General features: G+C 45.5%; 1 protein-coding gene across 2 annotated transcripts in view; it reads right to left on the bottom strand.

Annotated features, from left to right (window-relative positions):
• Nucleotides 1–19,898, bottom strand: part of LOC135914241 (histone-lysine N-methyltransferase SUV39H2-like) — a 77,373-nt gene that overhangs the window by 14,643 nt on the left and 42,832 nt on the right. The window contains exons 9-10 of one of the 2 annotated variants that reach the window (XM_065447011.1): nucleotides 12,881–13,051; nucleotides 2,725–2,860 (exon numbers count right to left, since the gene is read on the bottom strand). In XM_065447011.1, coding sequence (XP_065303083.1) covers nucleotides 2,725–2,860; nucleotides 12,881–13,051 — 307 coding nt within the window. The remainder of the gene's footprint in view (nucleotides 1–2,724; nucleotides 2,861–12,880; nucleotides 13,052–19,898) is intronic. The other variant, XM_065447014.1, reaches the window with a different exon arrangement.

Raw genomic sequence — 19,898 nt, 5'->3', positions numbered from 1 at the left:
TAGTATACTTCACCGCAATACATCGCGTATGCTTCGCCGCATAGCATCGTTGTATTGCAGCGAAGCTGACTTTCGGGAACTGGCATATGCAGTGCTTAACTTTTGTCGTGTTTCAGAGCCATCAGGGAGGATCAAATATGCAGACTCGCCGACATTACTGACAGCTGCAGATTCTTTCAATGATAAACACGGCACTGAACAGCAAGGTGCTTCGTAGCAAATGTCGAATCTGCTAGGCCTAGCGTTGCCGCAGTGTCTACGGCTGCCAGCAGATCGGCGTGCAAGAGCGTTTGGTAGCGAATGTCGAAGCCACTAGGCATAGTGTTGCCATGAAGGCTATGGCTGCCAGCAGATCAGCATGCCAGAGCACTTTGTAGCGAATGTTGAAGCAGCTAGGCCTAGCGTTGCCATGGCTGCCAGCGAGTGGATCAGCGTGCGAGAGCACTTGATAGCAAATTTCGAAGCAGCTGGGCCTAGCGTTGCCACGGTGGCTACGGGTGACAGTGGATCGGCATGAAAGTGCACTGCTTCTAGCATGGAGGAAGAAAGAGGAGGGAGCATACCGCAATATGATTGAAGCCGAAATGTGCTGGGCCAGTGATGGCCCAACACATGACGTCAATGTGTGCACTTGATTTTAGTGCTTCCGCTCTACAGGGAGAGCCACGGCAGGGCAGCTGAACAAGCGTGCACGGAATAAAAACTACTGGCATAGCTACTGGGAACCAAAAGTCCACACAAATTTCGATTCTTCCTTCATAATCTCGACATAAGAGGTCACATGTTCGGCCACTACTGTGGCTTCACAGAGCGTTCGCTTGCCATATATTTTTCCTTCTTCCATGTATTCTAAGCTGTGAAGCAATCAAAAGGGTGGGGGTGGTGCCTTCGATTAATGTCGTTTCAAACCTGCAGTCACGGCAAGAAGTCTACAAAAAACAGGTGGCTTAAAGTTTTAGTGTACGAAATTTCCGACGTTCTTATACACTGGCTCTACTGGGGGCAATCTCCACCAATGGACATGCTGGCGCCACCATTGGCGTGACGTGGTATGAGGGATCACGTAGGCACAGCAGCCGTGTCGGCTGCTTCGGAAGCACTGAAGCGAGCTGAAAACACAAGTTTTAAGTCCCATCTTCGCTGAAGTTCTGATTAAGTGGTGCGGTTTTCCCACTTCGGGTGTCTGCTTGACAACACTTGAAAGCACTATAATAGGTAGTGGCTGCCCTTGAAGGTGTCTAAAATGGTACGCTACTGCTCGGTGCCACAGTGCTGTGGCACCGAGCCCGGTGTCAGCCTTCACGCATACTCGCACAACAAGAGCCTATGTGAAGCTTGGATTGCAAAACTTAAAACCGGCAAGCAGCCATCGGTACAACTCGGATGTGCAGCAAGCACTTCAGCGAGAAAGATTTCTGCTCCGGCGTCGGGGCTGCGATGTTCAGTGAGTAGCAGGAAGCACACACCGAGACGCTCGCTCGTGCGCGCTATCTGGCTAATGTCATGAAGCTTTGATCTTTAAACTTGTCTATGCTAGATAGTGGCAAGTTCACTGGAATGGAAAGGGAAGGACAAGAAGCACATTAAAAAAGGTATGGCATATGCTCATGTTTGTGTAAGCACCAAATAATGAATTATGTATTGGATTAAGAAAAAGAAGCAGTGGGAAATTACTCACTGAGAAGATCGATATAGATACAGTGCAATGCAATTTGAGAAATTACAATATTGAAATGTCCAAGAATTTAGAGGAAAGGGGAAAAAAAGACTGAATCATCGTGACGAACATCACAAGCCGCCGTAGGCATCAAGGTCCCTAGTTATAACAACATTATTTTTGAATAATTCTGATAGTGTCATGCAACAATGGTTGCTTGTGTACTCTCGAACACTCACAAGCAACGGTCTGAAAAAAGCTCCCGATACGGTGAGAACGCACGTGCAGCAAAAGCGAAACACTGTGCGCGGACATGCGTCTAGATGCACAGTCGGTCGCTGCGAACCCATGCGACCACTGCACTGAGGCTTCATTCTGTTATGCTCCATTTGCTTATACAGACAGCCTACTATAAGAACATATTTCACATAGTTTTCTCTCGGCGACTGCCTACCTTTCACGCAAGAAACCAGTTCAGGGGACTCCATCGTGGCAAAGGCTTCATTCTGTTATGTTCCATTTGCTTATACAGACAGCCTACTATAAGAACATATTTTACATAGTTTTCTCTCGGCGGCTGCCTACCTTTCACGCAAGAAACCGGTTCAGGGGACTCCATCGTGGCAACTGCATGCAGTGTGTGTTCACTGTACGTATTCGGTAAAAAGATAGCGTCCGTGAACCATTCTCTGCCTTTTGTTTGCCCAAGATTATTATTTTGACAGTAACATGGGCACTTCTGTTTTTTTCTGTCATTTTGAGAGTAGTACTTACAGAAATGTCCAAAAGTTTTCCCGCGTGGCATTTTTGTTGAGCGCTGACAGCCAAACGTATGAGGAGAGCGCCGCGTTATCCCTCATACTACGTAAGTGAGGTGTTTCCGACAGATGACGACTCCATAAGTCCTCGCCACCAATGGTGTACGCTTTGGTGCCACGAAGGCATCCGAATTATCAAGCATGTTCAAAAAATTTATCGTTGATATTTTAAGCAACAATGAAAAACAGGCCATTATAGAAGCCAGCAATAGTAAGAATGGCTGCTGAGCAAGCTGCCGTAGTGCTGACCTCCACATGACATCTTGTAGTCCACAGTGAGCTCCTCGTGAATGCAGATGTCTCTGTTTGTAAAAAACGCCAGGCGCGGCATTCGGAGGTCCAGGTTGTTTATCCACACCATGCAGACAGCCATGTTTGGCTCACACTGCAATTACAAGACAATTATCACAGCCCCATTAATTAATATGTTTGTCAACAGAAAGCACATAGCAGGTAAGCAACTGGTGCTCTCTCTACAATTAGAAGTCATTGATTTATCATCTCAATGTGCCAAAACTGCATGCATTTGCACCAGTGAAGTGTTGCAAAACCAGAACACACACGCACACACACAGAATAGAGTCCTTTAAAAATGACTGCCCATGAAGCAACTTGAAATGTATGTAGAATGCTACTGCAGCCGATGTAATGTGTTACCACATCTGCATGTAAATAATGTGAGCACGAATACAGTCTAGGCTCGTTATAACGGACCCCTGTACAACAGACTTTTGGATATAATGGACCATATTTCAGCCTTAGTTTGTTCTACCTACCGTATTTACTCGAATAATGATCGCACTTTTTTGCAAAAAAAATTGATGCAAATTCAGGGGTGCGATCATTATGCGGGTTAAATCTCCCGCGAAAAAAAAAAAAAGATTTTTTTTTCATTCCGTGTTTGCTGCGGGATGACAACAGGTCAACAAATAGGCGGCTGCCGCTATATGTAGTGCGGGACACCAAAACAAAGACGGCAGCCGGCAGAACAAGCCGAACGCTACATGAATGCGCGAACGCGATTTTTTTTCTTCTTGTGAGTACATTACATGCACTGAAACAGTTTCTTCCATATCAGTAATGAATAATATCATTAATATCAGCAAGTTTGCAGCAATAACGTAGCCATGTCCACTTTGAGGGGACAGATACAGATGAGCGCGCTTAGCTGCCAGTGACTTAGAAACATGGCGGGCGTGCTACTGAAACTACGGCATTTGTTTTCACTACTATCCTAATACAGCACGCTTCCGCTAACGGTGGGCGAATATCTTAGCTGTGTTACAAACGTAGGCATATGAATAGGGTACACTTCTAACGTATTAGTGTAAACGTGGCTACTATCGTTGCCGCTCGCGATTTGTTGCGTGCCCACGAGTGCAGACGAGAAGAATCGAAAGGCGCCTTTTTTGTTGTTGTTTACCACAACCATTATAAAGCCTACACATAATAAAGGCAAGTTTGGTTGTAGCTTTATTTTATTTTTTTGTAATAGACGTGCAGAAAGTGACGAAAGGAATGAAATGGGACATCTGCTTAAAAATGTTAGGTGCGTGCAGACCGCCTGGTTTGTCTTGAGGAGTCGTTTGCGTAGCATTCGACAGATAGTAAGTGCGATCATTATTAACTAGACTTGGCTGTGGATCATTATTAGCTACTGCTGCGGCAAGTTCGGGGTGCGATCATTACACGGGAAATAAAAAAATAGAATTTTGCTATCATTATGCGAGTAAATACGGTATTTCATGAATGCAACGAAGTGCGCTTTTAACGGACCTCGCTACAACAGACTATCGGCTACAGCAGACGAAATTAGTGGCAATTTTTTTCAAAATTGGGCATAGAAAAAGTCCTTTTCCTGCGTAGACACGGGCTGACAACTGACTTGTGAGGGTCAGCTAACGATCGCAGCTCAATATCGGGCACGCGAGAGAGGAAGGCAGGGCGGAAGTGCCGTCTTCTTTGAAGACGGCGCTTTCTGAAGAGACAACAATGTTTGTCAAAAGCTTCGTTATATTCGTATCACGAATACCAATATATTGCAAGGCGTGCTCAGTGGCTGAAAATTGAGAAACACATTTTTTTCGTTATAATTGTGCAAATACGGTAATTTGTCTGCTAAGTAGAGGGACGCCTTATCTGTGTGCACATTGTTGTTCATCACATGAATAGCATGTAACAATAAAAGTACAAACAAAACAAAGAGGCACAGCTGTGAAAAACTGATCAATGCCAAGCATTTACAATCACTCTGCAGGGCTGACTTGTGCCACTAGAGAGGTCTAGCTTGTCTTGTATTCGGGTAAACGCAGGGGGACGGGGCATGAGGGCACTGGGGCGGAGGTGTAAACTTCTGCGGCCAGCATGGTACAGCCACCTGTTGGCGGAGAGCTCAAACAGACGAAAAAAGCTACTATTGCAGTAACCAAGTGAACTTTACTTTGCTGGGGGTATAAATTTTTGGCAGCGACACAATAACGCAAGTGCCAAAAATTTACACCAGCAGCGAAGTAGAATACACTTTGTTAACGCAATATTAGCTGTTTTTGTCTCTCTGAGCTCTGCGCCACCAGGTGGCTGCACCATGCAGGCCGCTCACATTGACGCCACCGTCCTAACGCCCTGTCCACCTATGTTTACCCGAATACTGGACAAGCTAAACCTCTCTACTATCCACTGGGAAGAGCCAGGATAGACAAAACCTGCTTCCATTTTTCTATCTGCAGATGGCAGCACCAGTGTGCCCCCCCCCCCCCCCAGTTATTGGCATGTGTAATGTAAGAGCATATCATTTGAGATTCAAGGTGATGGGGTTATTAAACAACAATGGACACCACAGAGGACAAACAGTTTTTTGGAAAAGTCTATGAGTTGAGCTCATCAAACGATAAGGGTAGTGGAAGAGACGACAAGTGAATAAAGGTATTCATAATCTAAGTGCACTTTGAGGCTTCAGTTAGTAGCCATAAGCCTGCTTCATGTAATGCCTGCAGCCTGCAAAAAAATTTTTTTTAAAAGTGCAGGCCTTACATGAGAACAAATGGTAGAACAGTATAACCTCGCTCAGACAGTTTAAGAAAATTCTTTTTTACATAAGGAGAATGAGAAAAAGTGGACTAACCAAGAGAACGTACAATCCAAAGTAACTAAAAGATCTGACAGACTCAACTGCATTTCACATCTACGCAATGCGAAATGTTGCAAGTCATTGCGCACGAGGCACTGATGTGCGTCGATCTAGTGGAGCTTCGGCGGCTTGAGACACGATTTGTTGTTTTGCTACTGCGCAGTGTTTAAGACAGCGATGGGAACTGAAGCGAAATTAAGCTGGTGGGTGACGCCAGATGCCACCAAAGTGAAACGTGACCCTCATGTCACGCCGCCTGCAGCAGAGAATGGCGGCACGTTTGGATTATCACCTACTAAAAGTGTGCAGTACACTACTAATGGCACTACACCCCACACGCTGTAAAACAGATAGGTGAAGATGCTTATCGCAATAGGTTGGCAGCAGTAACATTGAATGCAGCATGTGATGAACTGGGAGAAGAATTGCTGGTAACAGAATAAGAAACTGAGTGCATGCCAGCATTTACATGCGAGACGGGCAGGTGAGTATTGCAGTGAAGCTGCCACAGTGGGCGGCTACGTACTCTTTTCGATTGCACAAGCCTCACGCATTTTCTTGTTTGCATGCGATCTAGTGCCTGGAAAACATATTATACAATCGCAGTTTGGCAACGTACTGAACGTTGGTGCCGAAAAATCATGTTTTGCAAGACGTATGAACTGATAAAAATTAAGAGCAACTCTATTGGGTCATTATTTGTGTTCCTGATTGCAAACATTGGCACCAAGAAATTTTATGTAATGGGATCGTATCAACAAGGTTTTACTGTACATAATTTTCCAACTCTGGTGTGGGTCTTTGTGCAATTGATCTGCACGCAGAAAACAAAGCTGCTTGCCGGCCATCCATACCTAAAATTTTACAACACTGAAACCCAGTGCAAATTCACCCACCTTCAAATGATCGAAACATATTTGAACAATCCATACTGCAGCGACAGTGAATGCATACTTTTTCTAATATCAAAATGCAGGCAGTTGTCTCTACTTCACTGCTGCATGCTTCAGTTGAAAGCAAACTTCAGTGCCAAGGCGTGACACACACACCCACACACACACACACACGCCAAACTATGCACATTGAGTTACAACCACTAATCAACCTTTTTAATTTTCCTGTGCTGACCTCTGGCACACACTGCTGGAAACATTTTGAAAGGGTGCCAGGGCTTCTGCCAGTTGATTAGTGTACCTCTGAACATGTTGAGAATGCGTTGGTTGCGTGTTTTGTAAATCACAATGAATTATTAATGGCTTCTCTGGGGCAGCATATCTTACGTGGAAGCCATGTAGCACTCAAATACTACAGTAGAAGCTCGTGACTACGCCCCTGTTAGTTTCTCGGCGGCAACGTTCGCGATCAAGAACACAAAAAATGACCCCACTAAATTACGCTCATTTTTTACCGGTTCATACATTCCCACAAAATATGATTTTTCAGCACCTACGTTCAGTACATCGCCCAACTGTTTTTGTATGAAGCGTTTACCGGCTGCTAGATCCCATGTAAACAAGGAAATGGGCGAGACGAGCTCGATCAAGAGCAGTATATAGCTGCCCGTCGCAGCAGCTTCACCGCAGCACTTGCCTGCCTGCCTCCCGTGAAGACATCTGCGCACAGTCAGTTTCTAGTTTCGGCACCAGCAAATCTTCTGGGTCATCACACATGGCATTCACAGCTATCACCACCAATCCCACTGCAATAAGCATCTTTGCCCATCTGTTTCACAGTGTGTGGCGCCATTGGAAGCATAGCACATGCCTTTAATAGGCAATAACCGAAATGTGCCACTATTCCCTGCTGTAGACTGCCATTGTATACGTTTTCCGGCCGCTAGATCTCATGTGAACAAAAACAGGTGAAAGACGCAAGCGATCGAGGACAGTATATAGCCGCCCATCTCCCGTGAAAACAACCACGCGCACAGGTTCTTATTCCGGTACCAGCAAATCTCCGTCCGGGTCGTCACACACTGCACTCACAGCTGTTGCCACAAAACCTATTGTGATAGGCATCTTCACCTATCTGTTTTACAGTGCGTGGTACTTAGTGCCATTTGTAACGTACTGCAATCTTTTAGTAGCCGATAATCAATATGTGCCACCATTTCCTGCTGCAGGTGGTGCAATATGAGGGTCACATTTCACTTCGGCGGCATCCGGCATCGCCCACCAGCTCAACTTTATTTGGGTTTCCCGTCACCATCCTAAAACACTGCGCAATAGGAAAACAACAACATGCATCTCGGGCCGCTGGAGCACCACCAGCTCGATGGACGTCAGTGTCTTCTGCCGCAACAATCCGTGCAACGCCTCGTGTTATGTAGATGTCAACAATAGTCGAGCCTGTCAAATTTTTTTAGTTACTTTGGATCGTACATTTTCCTGGGTAGTACATCTTTCATAGTTTTTTCAAAATCTATGAATGACACTCTACTGTACTAGGAGAGAAGGCCTGATTGCACTGTAGTGCTAACCGTGTGGACAATAAAAGCACGCCGAGTTCCGTCTACGACATGGCTGCCTTTGAATTTGTTGCCGATTTCTCGCAATTGCAGCTCACATTTTGTATTCCTTTTACCCATTCTACAGACATTTCATATTCAAGAAGCCTTTCAGCACAGCCTTTCGTGTCAGATTTACCAAAGCAGTCCATTTGCTTGCATCAGCATCTACAGCCACAGATCAATGTTAGCTTCAAATATTGTGGTAGCGGCGCGTCGCTAATATGAAATAATGTAAAAATGTAGCAAAACATCCATATCTGCACATATGAGTCGCATTGTTTTACCCAGAGATGGATCAATATGAGCAGTTGAGCACCTTAAACAAAGGCGACTATGAACTAGATACACATATTACAGGCTGTTATCACTAATTTTCACTTTTCTGTAACTTCATCATAGTTACACTTCACACATTCCATAAAGTGCTACAGTCGACTCTCGTTACAATGGACCATGACAACCCAACAAAGCAATGTCAGTTTTATTTGAAGTCTGTAATATCTGAAACGCCTCCCTTCCGAAAATTCGGTGGCGACGTGTAAAAACATTATTGCAGAGTGAGGGACGAACGTCCAAAGTAAAAAACAAACAAAACAAAGTCGCAGTACTGCCCGAAAAGCAAAGCATCGATTGAGATAGCAATTTAGTAAACAGCTACGCAAAGTAAGGATAGTAGTTTTATCGGCCATATAAAGTTGTAAACATTAGCTTACTAACTAAATTAACAAGCACCATGTCACGCGCACACAGGTAAACATGAACACAGCTCCCTCGATGACCATGGAAAGTCGCTGTCAAAACATTAGAGTGAGGAAGTGTGGCAGCAACAGCGAGCGAATTGACCTTCGTGCCGTCTCTCGCTTCAACCCAAACTAAACGTCAAAAACAGGGCGCATATGAAGCTACCAGGACTGGGCGCACTTTGTCCACATTGCAGATTGCTTTCAAGATACAACGCACACGTGGGTGCGTACTTTGTCCCCATCTCGGATTGCTTTCAAGATACAGCGCCCACATAGACGCACACTTTGTCCACATCGCACATTGCTTCTAAGATACGGCGCCTGCGTGGTTAACAGCAGCCACCAAAGTAGAAGCCCTCCCCATTTCTCCAATGCCTACCCCTGCGCCTAGTGCACAGAACCTGGCATGCACTGGTGCGCTTCCGCCCCGCCTTTCTCCCGCCCTCACGCACACGATATTGAGCCACAATGGTTGACTGACCCTTGCAAGTCAGTTGCCAGCCCGTGTCAACACAGTACAAGTCTATTTTATAAGCCCGGTTGTAAGAAAAATTGCAGCTAATTTCGTCTATTGTAGCCAACAGTCCGTTGTAGTGCAGTCCGTTAAAAGCGCACTTTGTTGCATTAATAAATAGGTAGAGCAAACTAAGGTTGAAATATGGTCCGTTACATCCGAAAGCCTGTTTTATGAGGGTCTGTTGTAACGTGCGTAGACTGTCGTGTTAGAGAAAACTATGCTCGTATAAGGACCCATTTATAGGCTGTGTAGTTCTCTCGTGAAAACACGGACACCATCGTTGACACCATTTGGTAACTGACAAAGGCGGTTGTTTATGTTGCTGTACTGCATGCAATGGCTCTTGTTTACTGTTTGACGGAGAGGTAAACAGTACATCTCTGGAATTAAGAAATGTGTCAGCATGACAACACGTACACACCTACTTATCTACGTAGTGAATGGGACTAGCAGGGCACAGCGCTGTGTCACTGCTTCCCGCGCTTATTGTGTGTGCCCCGTGCAAAGCGAACAGTAGATTCAAATCGTTAATGCTATAACTGAACTATAAAAGCAACTTTCTTCATCCTAACTGCTTACTTTTCAGCTCAGGTCTGTCAGTAGTCGGTTCACAAACTCGACAGTTCCGCAAGGCCTAACCTTCGCTGAACATGATCAATATCGGCTCAAACTTCATGTGCATGGCTTGAGAGGGGTGAGATTTATGCATTTCAAGTTCTAAAGCATATTTCAGCTAATTTTGAGGCCAATTATATATACAAGTGAAGGTGCTGCGGCTATCACATTGCCAGTTCGATGGCTGATCACATGCAGATTGATAGAACGATGGTCAGCATGTTGATTTTGTTGGTACTGTTGACACAAAAGCCCATGGTACTGCGACAGCTTGTGCTTGTCGATTGTGTCGTCGGCCTGGTATTGTAAAATGGTTTCAGCGACACATTGTGCCAAATAGTCGGCTAATTGTTGGCACCGTCTTGTCGGTCTTATGCCAAACCAGTGCTACCTTGCCTCACTTCACGGCTACATGAAATGAGGGCCGACGCTGCAAGAAGAGAGGGCCGACACTGCAAGGAAACTGTCAGCAACGTGATGTTTTTGAAGTGCCACCACAGTGTAACGGAGGGGTTTGTCGATAAATTTGCTAGCCATCAATAAAAGGTGGTTGCAACATGATTAACGGTGCAGTTCGCATAAAGTCCTGCCCGCTTCCATTTTAGATGCAAGTTGCAGTAGTACACTACACACATTTTCGGCATCACACCGATGTAGAGCTACCAGCGGAGTTGTAACGTGGTACACGACACGATATGTGCAGCAGTGCACGTCCGTGCACTTTCTTCTGGAGGACTTGTTTCTGATAATGGGCCATGCATACAACCCTTCTAAAACATTTTGTGATCCCCTAGGGCAGGATGCATGTGCCGTCACAGCATGAAAAACATGGATTCTTGAAACCTTTTAAAACAGCAGCAGCTTATAATAAAACTTACTATGAAGTTGCTCTACACTCTTAAACAAAATTGCACCCTTTGGGTCGTATTTGCCACACAACAATAATTGTCATTTGTCTTGTCCACATTTTCTTTCTCTAATGCTGAAGCCCGGTACTTCAAAGTCATGAACAGCATGCGCATTATGAGCATGACAGGGCATTCTCAACAGGAAAATAGCGGGCACAGCATTTTCAAGAAAAAAAACGCAAGCAAGGCAGATGAAAATTATTGTCGTGTGGCAAATATACACCCCAAATGGCGTACATTTGTGTAACAGTGTATATAATGTTTCATACACAGCACAAACACTACAAAAGCTAGACTTCTCTCACTGATTGAATTTGCAAGGACGAAATACAGTCGAAGCTAGTTAATTCAAAGACGCTTAATTTGAACTTTCGGTTTATTCGAACTGACACTGTGGTCCTATTAAAGTTATGTGCATTCCTATGCACAAAAACGCAACACACAAGAATTTGCAACAGTTAATTTGAAAATAATGTGCTCCGAGCAGTGCACTAGACCATGTGGCGGCGCCTTCAATCAGCATTCCTCTGACCCCTCCATAGAGGAAGATCTTAGATAGACCACTCAAAGCCGCGCAAGGAAAAAAAAAATGTGGCACAAATTTGTACACAGACATGTGCAGGCGCACATCATCTATATAGTTCTGTTAGTGACGGGTGTTCTGTGCAGTGAACGTCCAATTTTCCTGACCCCAATTTTTCGCAAATGCCAGATAACTTGGACGCCTTCGCGGCACCGCCATGTACCCCTTAGAGTTGATGTATAAGAACGTCTAAAATTTTGGACACAAAAAAACCTTTGCGATCCGATTCTCCAGACTTTTTTCCATGACCGCAGGTCTGAAACAGCATCAATGAAAGCCACCACCGCCGCCATTTTTATTATCTCGCCGCCTCGAGCCGGTGCTCTCGCACATAGATCCGCTGGCAGCTGTAGCCACACGGCAGCAACACTAGGCCCAAAACGTTTGCCACCAGGCTTCTTGCTGTTCGGTGCCGCCTTCTTCATAGAAACAATTAGCCGCTGTTAGCAACGGCACCAACTCCACCTTAGTAGTCCTCGCCAATGGCTTCGGAGCGCGGAAAGCATGGCATGTTGCATAATGCCGTTTCATGAAAGTCAGCTTCACCCCAATACAGTAATGCACTGTGGTAAAGCATACCAAAACTTATAAGGGGCAATTGTCAAGGGCCATGGAATGTTTCCTTAAATCATACACGCGTGCACCGCTTGTCTCCTGCCACAGTACGAGTACCAATACGCCTAATACGCATACTGGCAGGTCTTCAGAGCTATGTTAGGCGTGCCTGTGGCGATTTGAGCCCTTGGGGTCAGTAACCGGCATACATTCATTTTTTAAGATGTTTTCACAGCCTCTAGGGTGTCCAAAAAATCAGACGACTATAATCTGGAACTTCCCCCTCAAGTGTTGGACATGTGCCACTGCAAGTACGCCTTTCTTTTTAATTTTCTTTTTCTACAACGTACCCGACACCCTGGCACACTTGCTCCTGGAATGCCCGTGGCAGGAAGGCAGATAAATGCAACTGGAAACAGATGCAAAATGTGCACAAGAAGCAAACGAAGACCACCTATTCGAAACGTGGGAGGCCAAGCCCACCCTCGGGAACATGGAAGACCAACAACAACTCATCGCCAGGGCCAAGAGGGCAGTCGAAGCCAGAGGGTTCCTGGACTAAGGAGCCTTCCCACCCTAGGGCGACACCGGGCCTCGCTCGGGACACTGTCTCGAATAATAAACGTTTTTTTCTCTCTCTCTAATTGTTGCATACCAATAACTACTGCAGTGTGAAATGCACAGAGTAAGATTTCTATGAACAGTCTACTTGCGTAGTTTCCACAGCGTTGCTGGCTGTGTATGAAATGGAGAGGCAGTGCAATCCATTTCACATGCACCAACCTAGTTTATCAGAACCACAAAGTTACACCACAACCAAAGTTACACAAAGATGAACAAGTGCTCACAGAATGGTTCACGAAATGGGCGATGTTTCCATATGTTCCGGCGTCCACTGTGTACATGGTTCCTTGATCCATTGAATCATCTTGGAGTTGATAGTCAAGGTCAAACAGGTACGTTGTTCCTTGGTCATCATACCACTTGCCACGTTTCTCAGCTTCCTCATCCGTGATCACCTAAGAGCAATGGAAGAAACTATGAAAAAAGCATTTCAGCTGTACAAAGGCTCCTTTAAAAGGACACTAAAGGTTAGTATTAAGTCAACGTGGACTGTTGAAATACCATCCCAGAAACCTAGAAAGGCTTGTTTCATGTTTCAGACTTGTTTTAAGAGAAAATGCGTTCTGAAGCATCCGCATACCTCTAGCGCAGTTCAAATCGCCTGCCCTCCGATCGAGGAGTGGTGACGTCATGGTCTCATAGTGACGTGCCATCGGTGAGTAAAACGGCGCCCGCAGACAGCGCAACGGCTTTTCTGCGCAAAACGCAAATGCGCGGCCAGAAACAGAGCCAAGACAGAGCTGACAGCAGCGCAAAAGCGGAACTGCGGTGGCTAGCGGAAGGGAAAGCGTGCGACGATAAGCTGGTTCTTCATTTTATGATGTCAACTTTGACGCTCGTTGCAATGGACGACCCTGACAATGACACATTGGCCCGCGATGCTGGGCTCGACTTCAACAATTTAAGCATTGATGAACGCAACTTGCTGTTGAGGGCTCGCGCTGCCGGCGTTGTTGCATACTACTACAACGGCAACTGTATATCATGGCTGTACATATTCGCAGATTTGTAGGTTTTCCTTCGTGAGAACCAAATGCCGCACTCACCGTGCCGTCTTCGACCTGCAGTTGTTCTTGAACTTCGGAGAATGCAGGCAAGACCAACGAAACAGCACTACAGGAAAGCATGCTTTAAAAGGCACTCCACACGACTTCAGTAAGTCGGTGATGAACTCGTAATCCTCTGGACTAAAGCGCAGCGAGCACACTATGCAATTTTTCGGCTCTTTGCCATTGCAGTGTGGCAGAGGTACGGCACTTAACCACTTCGAACGGAGAGGTTCACTCGTGGGCACACAGTGATAAGTAACGTTGGATACGCCACTGCAACTGTCCTTGACCAAGTTCCACGGACCATTTGCGCATCCCACGACATCACATGGACATGGCATTCTCGCTGCTTGTTCCAAATGCAAGTTTCGCGAGCCAGCAGAACCAGCGCAGCACGACGCGATAATGAAACAACTGGAACTCCAAAGCGCACGCGGCGCAGAGTCGAGCGAAAACAAAACCTTTCGACCACCCATACAACTGAAGAGTAACATCAAAATGTTTTTTCTTAGAATCGAACAGAAGTAGACAGGTAGCATTTTCTTCCGTCTTATAACCTAATGAAATGATCTTTTTAATATGAATAGTTGAGTACTAGTGACATAAATTATGAGGAGTGCCTTCGTCATTGGGCTAGTACCGGAATGTCGCTGGGGGGTCTCAAATCATGTCATGCATTTACCTCAATTTCTCAGTTACTAAAGCTCTGTTCGCAATTATATTGGTGCCTTAGATGTTCTAGATCATTGCTTTAACACTTTAACTTGACTTCATAGTAACCTTTAGTGTCCCTTTAAAGGGGCATTAAAGGTAGCTACTTAGTTGACGTAGACTTAAAATACCATTTCAGAAACCTTGGAGTGCTTCTTTTGCGCCAAAAGAAGGCTTAGTTGACACTTGTTAGTTGATACTCAGTTGAATCTTGTTAATTTGAACATGCTTAATTCGGCCTTCTGGTTTATTCAAACTGACACTGTGGTCCCGTCAAACTTATGTGTTTTCCTATGGGCAAAAACGCCTGGTAATTCGAATGTGCAAGCACTCGCGACGGTTAATTCGAACATACCGCACTCCGACAATGCTCTCAGCAGTGCGCCAAATCACATGGCGGCACCTCCGACCAGCATTGCTCTGACTCCACAATAGAGAAAAGGCTTAGGAGTGACCCCTCAATGCGTGCGCAAAAAAAAAATTATAAAAATAAGTGGTGGAAACTTGCTCCTCTTTCAAATGACAAGGTCGACGTTTCTGCGTCATACCAGAATACACGTGTATGTGCCTCTGACTAAGTCATGCGAAAATGGAAATGAATCCTTTTCCTTTTTGCTTCTTCTATTTTCTGGTCACCTTGTGTTGACCTTGAACGCTACGGCTGCGGAGGCCCAGTCAGTCGGCCCAGTTGGCCAGTGGTGTCATTATTCTTGGTGCTGTGAGGTGCTACAAATCAGCTAGGCTTACACTTGCGTAATAGTGAGCCCAGGCATGTATCGCCCACCAAAGGTCCTCAAAATGAAGGTGGAGATTACGCACGAAGTGGACAAAGGCGCGCCCTTTGAAAGGCAGAAATGCTCGCCCCTCCACTTAGTGCAGCTGAAGTAGCATCAGCACTGGACATAGCCGTACGCTACTTTTCTTGCCAGAAGAATGCAGATACTGAGTTGCAACTAGTTTGCAATCTTCGAGCATTGTTTATTGAGCCGCCGGAAGACAAACATGAACAGGTGCGGATCACCTATTACTTCTGTTAGTGACAGGTATGTAATTCGTAATTTGTAATTCGCCATCTTTGTTTCGGTGTCCCGCACTACATACGACAGCAGCCGCCTATTTGTTGACCTGTTGTCATCCCGCAGCAAATGCGGAATGAAAAAAATTTTTTTTTTCTTGCGGGAAATTTAACCCACATAATGATCGCACCCTTGAATTTTCGTCGTTTTTTTTTTTTTAAGCAGAAAAGTCCGATCATTATGCCAGTAAATATGGTATGTGTGAATAAATCTCCAGGAACTTCCTACTCATGTATTAGCTCAGTGCACACGCGCCACCGCAGGTAAGTCTTCCATTCAATTAGCTTCCTTAATTCAACAAATATTTAGGCCCCTTCGAGTTTAAATTAACAAGTTTCGACTGTATAAAGCACTGAAAATTCATTGATACGTTCCTGTTTTTTTCATTTGCCCAGTTCTTACGATGTAAAACATTGGCCCCATTAGTTACTATAGAGTTGCATGAATTAGTTTCCACACTCATTATATTAGCATTTCTGAATGTTATATCCAAAAAAACCTGTGTAGGTGTACCACTGGTGTAATATTGATACGTGTACTTGTTTATCTTTATCGGGCAACCACGTTTCACCGCCTAACAAGTGTTATCGCACAGCGCAGGACGTGCCTGCATGTATCGAAAGTTTCTGGATTGTTATCGATAGTTTCATCCACTGCCTGTGACTGAACCTTGTGTAATCTGATTGCATGTATGCACAACGTGAATAATGCAGAATTTTGTGGGAGACATGCGGGTCCCAGCGAATACTCCGGAACATTCGACGACTGATGTATAAAAGCCAAACCGCTTGACTCGCTGATCAGATTTCGACGACTGTCGATCGTCTTCGCCGCTATTGCTCTCCTTTAAGTGTTTGCCCAATTGAATGTTCGCCCAAGTTCACCTAATAAAACGCTAGCCACTAAACACTACCGTGAGGTGGCAGCACCTCACAGTGAGCACGCATCGTCATTATGGCGCGAAACTTCAAACGGAGGGTAGGAACCGTACCCGTACGGCAAAGACCATGCGGGACAGGAAACCGCCGCCGTACATGTACGGCGAAAACCTTCAAAGGGTTAACAGGGTGTCTACCAAGTTGACATTTCCAAATTCCCTGAGTTTTCCAGGTTATCCCTGAGTGCCTTTGCAAAATTCCCTGAGTGATGCAGAACTATATGTTATGTCAAGGCAGGTTGAAACCATATCGCCCGCTGCTGTCACGGTCTAGTAAGCATATGAGAGTTTAAAAAAAAAACGACTTAATCCAATTTGAATACTAAAGAGGAGTGTTCATGCCATTCAAAAAGAGAATAGAAGCGAGGGGTTAGTAAAATGCACAGCAAATAAAATATCTTCGAAAAAAATTGCAAATCGAGTCGGGCCTTCTCAAATACGAATAAAAAGGAGATGCATGCAGAAGCAAATATTTTCGAATGTGAGCTATTTTTATCAACTGATAGCAAGCTCGTTGGTATGAGGTGCGAACTTTGTCAGAAGTGAGATTCTCTCTCAATCGCTGGTGTGCCGACCTCAACTGTCCTGACATACTTTCAGCCCGCGCACAACACCTCAGTGGTCCGTTTCATTGCTTTAAAGAGTTTATTTTGGTCTGGATCAGGAACACCTGCACCTGGGCGTCAAACAACACTGTTTCTTGAGCTCATGCTCCTTGAAAGAAGTGGTGGCACACTCCCTTTCCCGTTCATGCATCAATGCATAGGTCCTTTCTGTTCTTGTCCTCCTTCCGCCACTCGTTCGCCCCATGGACCATTTGAAACATAATCTTGGCCAGTTGCACAGACTACGTCCGATTTTTCGAACTCCCTAGGGGCCGCGAAAACGTCCGAAAAATCGGCCAGTTGGAAAAAATAAATGCATGCCATTTACTGCCCTTAAGGGCTTAAACCACCACAGGCACATTCGAAAACACCTTGTAGGCCTGTCAGTACACGTATTAGGCTTATCGGTGCTCGTACTGTGACAGGAAATACCGCGTGCACGCGTTTATAATTAAAGAATACGAACTGTGTCCCTTGGCAATAGCCCCTCCCCGCCCTTGTTATGCTTCGCTGCAATACTTGTGCGTGTGCTTCACCAAGTAACATTTCTGTATGAAGGCGAAGCTGACTTTCGGGAACCTTATTTTGCAACGCACCGTGCTTTCCAAACTTCTAAGCCAATCGCGAGGACCAAAAAGGTGGAGTCCGTGCCACTGCTGACAGCAACAGATTCTTTTAATAAAAAACACGGCATCCAACGGCAAGAAGCTTCATAGCGAACGTCAAAGCAGCTAGGCCTAGCGTTGCCGCAGTGGTGGCTACGGCTGCCGGCGGATCTGCGTGCGAGAGCGCCGGTTCGAGGCAGCGAGGTAATCAAAATGGCAGCGGTGGTGGCTTTGATTAATGCCGTTTCGGACCTGCAGCCACGGCAAAACGTCCGGAAAATAGGACGGCGAAGAGTTCTTGCGTCCGAAATTTCAGACGTTCTGATACATTGACTCTATGGGGTACGTGACGGTGCCGCAAAGCCGTCCAAATTATTGAGAAACCGGAAAGTCGGCCGTCGACTGTACACTGGCAACTCCTCCAGAAGACGACAGGCCGTCAAAGACGATTCATTACGATTCCTGTCTGTTACTTGAGCTAGCATTACCGTGACTTGCGACCCTATCAATAAAATCACAGCTAAGTTTCCCGGATAGAGGCACAAATTCCCTGAGTTTTCCCCGACTTTTTCCAGAAATACTGAAAATCCCTGAGAATTCCCGGTTTTCCCGGTTTTCCAGGTTGGTAGACACCCTGGTTAAACTCTCAGAACCATTTCGTTTGATATGCATGTCGGAGGTATAGGAGTGCATGCAAGATACAAGCTTAGGGAGCTATAATGAGTCATTTAGTGATTATGTCAAGTGCCTGAGTAATGGTGAGCAAGTTTTTACCCTTGCGAACAATGTTGATCGATATACATGACGATAAGGAAGGAAATCGCATTTCATGATTGCAACCCAAGTCGCGTAATATCCATCACAATTCGGACTCACCCATGTGAGTCACTCTTCTCACTCGGAAATACGACTCGAAAAGGAGGAAATAAGCGAGCGGTATACACCATTTTTTCAAGGGTGCCACCATATTGCTACGCAGTGGTGCCATCTATGGGCAGTCGGCATGCTGGCTTGGGCAAGTGCTCCGTCTTGCATGGCAGGTATATGCTCGGCTGTAATTTCTGGCGTTTGTTTTCGCACTCGTGCTGTCTATTTAGTATGACTTGTGTGTTCTATGTGGTAAACAGTTCTGTGAGACGTGCTGAAGTGGTTTAAGTCAGCATGGCCGGAGTTTCTGCTGGCATTGGCAGACGGAGCACGCAGCGTGATGTCTGAGCGCATATTTGAGCCTACATTCAGCCTCGGAGGTCAGTTGTCTATTTCTGAATGTTCCATTCACGAATGTCTCCTTATAGCAGTATTCTTCTTTGGCTCTTAAGCTGCGGTTTAGGAGCCTTGAAATATATGGGACGATAGGAGCTCTGCTGTTATACTTTGACAAGCGTTCAAACTGTTAGCTGCAGATTACATTGCATTACTACATGGTTTGGTGCATGAGGTTTCCACCCATGAATAAAATTGTTTTGGTTAGTAATAACAGCATACCTAACAGTGTGAATTAAGCTTGTCCAGCAAAGCGACCGTTTACAAACTGCGCGAGGGTCCTAAGCAGTGGTAGGTGCTGGACTACAGATATCTTTGTTCTATATAGCACATGCTCCAAGCATACGGCATCAATGTTTCTAGATCTATAAACACTGTGCAGCGTGACTACGCGAAGTCGTATTGCGGCATTAGTCTATCTATCTTTTTCAAAAAAGAGGATGATAACCGAATTTTTATTTGTAGGGTTGTGTTCGTTCCTTTCTCTACAGCGCACTCACACATATTACTTTTTTTGTCCTCAAAAATAGCCATCACATTCTCTTTATGCGATCCCTCTCATATATTATGGCTTTACAGGGCGGAAGGCAATGCTGAAGCACATAGCTTATATATTGGCAGGCACTAGTTGCGCTAGAAGCCGAGGACGAAGTGTGCGTGGTAGCTGCTGCAGAAACAAACAGAAAACGGTCGTTCGCTTGGAACTGACTGCTTGCTTTTCCTCTCGCAACAAACTGATGGAGGCGCCGGGTACACATCCACCACATGCCTACTGGTCCTGAACCAGAAGCTACCGACGCCAGTACCTCGGGGACAGCAGAAACCCATCGAAGCAGCCGTCGCCTCCAACGTCTTCCACCACAATGTCTTCCAACACATACGCACACCGCCGCTGATAATGCACGTCACATGTTTGCGTCCCCAAGAGATATTTCCGCGTACTATAGTTATCGATGCACCGAAAGGATTTCCTGGCGATCTTATATGAACTGACAT

The sequence above is a fragment of the Dermacentor albipictus genome, chromosome 6, assembly GCF_038994185.2.
Source record: "Dermacentor albipictus isolate Rhodes 1998 colony chromosome 6, USDA_Dalb.pri_finalv2, whole genome shotgun sequence".
NCBI lineage: Eukaryota > Metazoa > Arthropoda > Arachnida > Ixodida > Ixodidae > Dermacentor > Dermacentor albipictus.
Note: the sequence above shows the minus strand (reverse complement) of the source record. Positions and strands in the feature narration are given on the sequence as shown.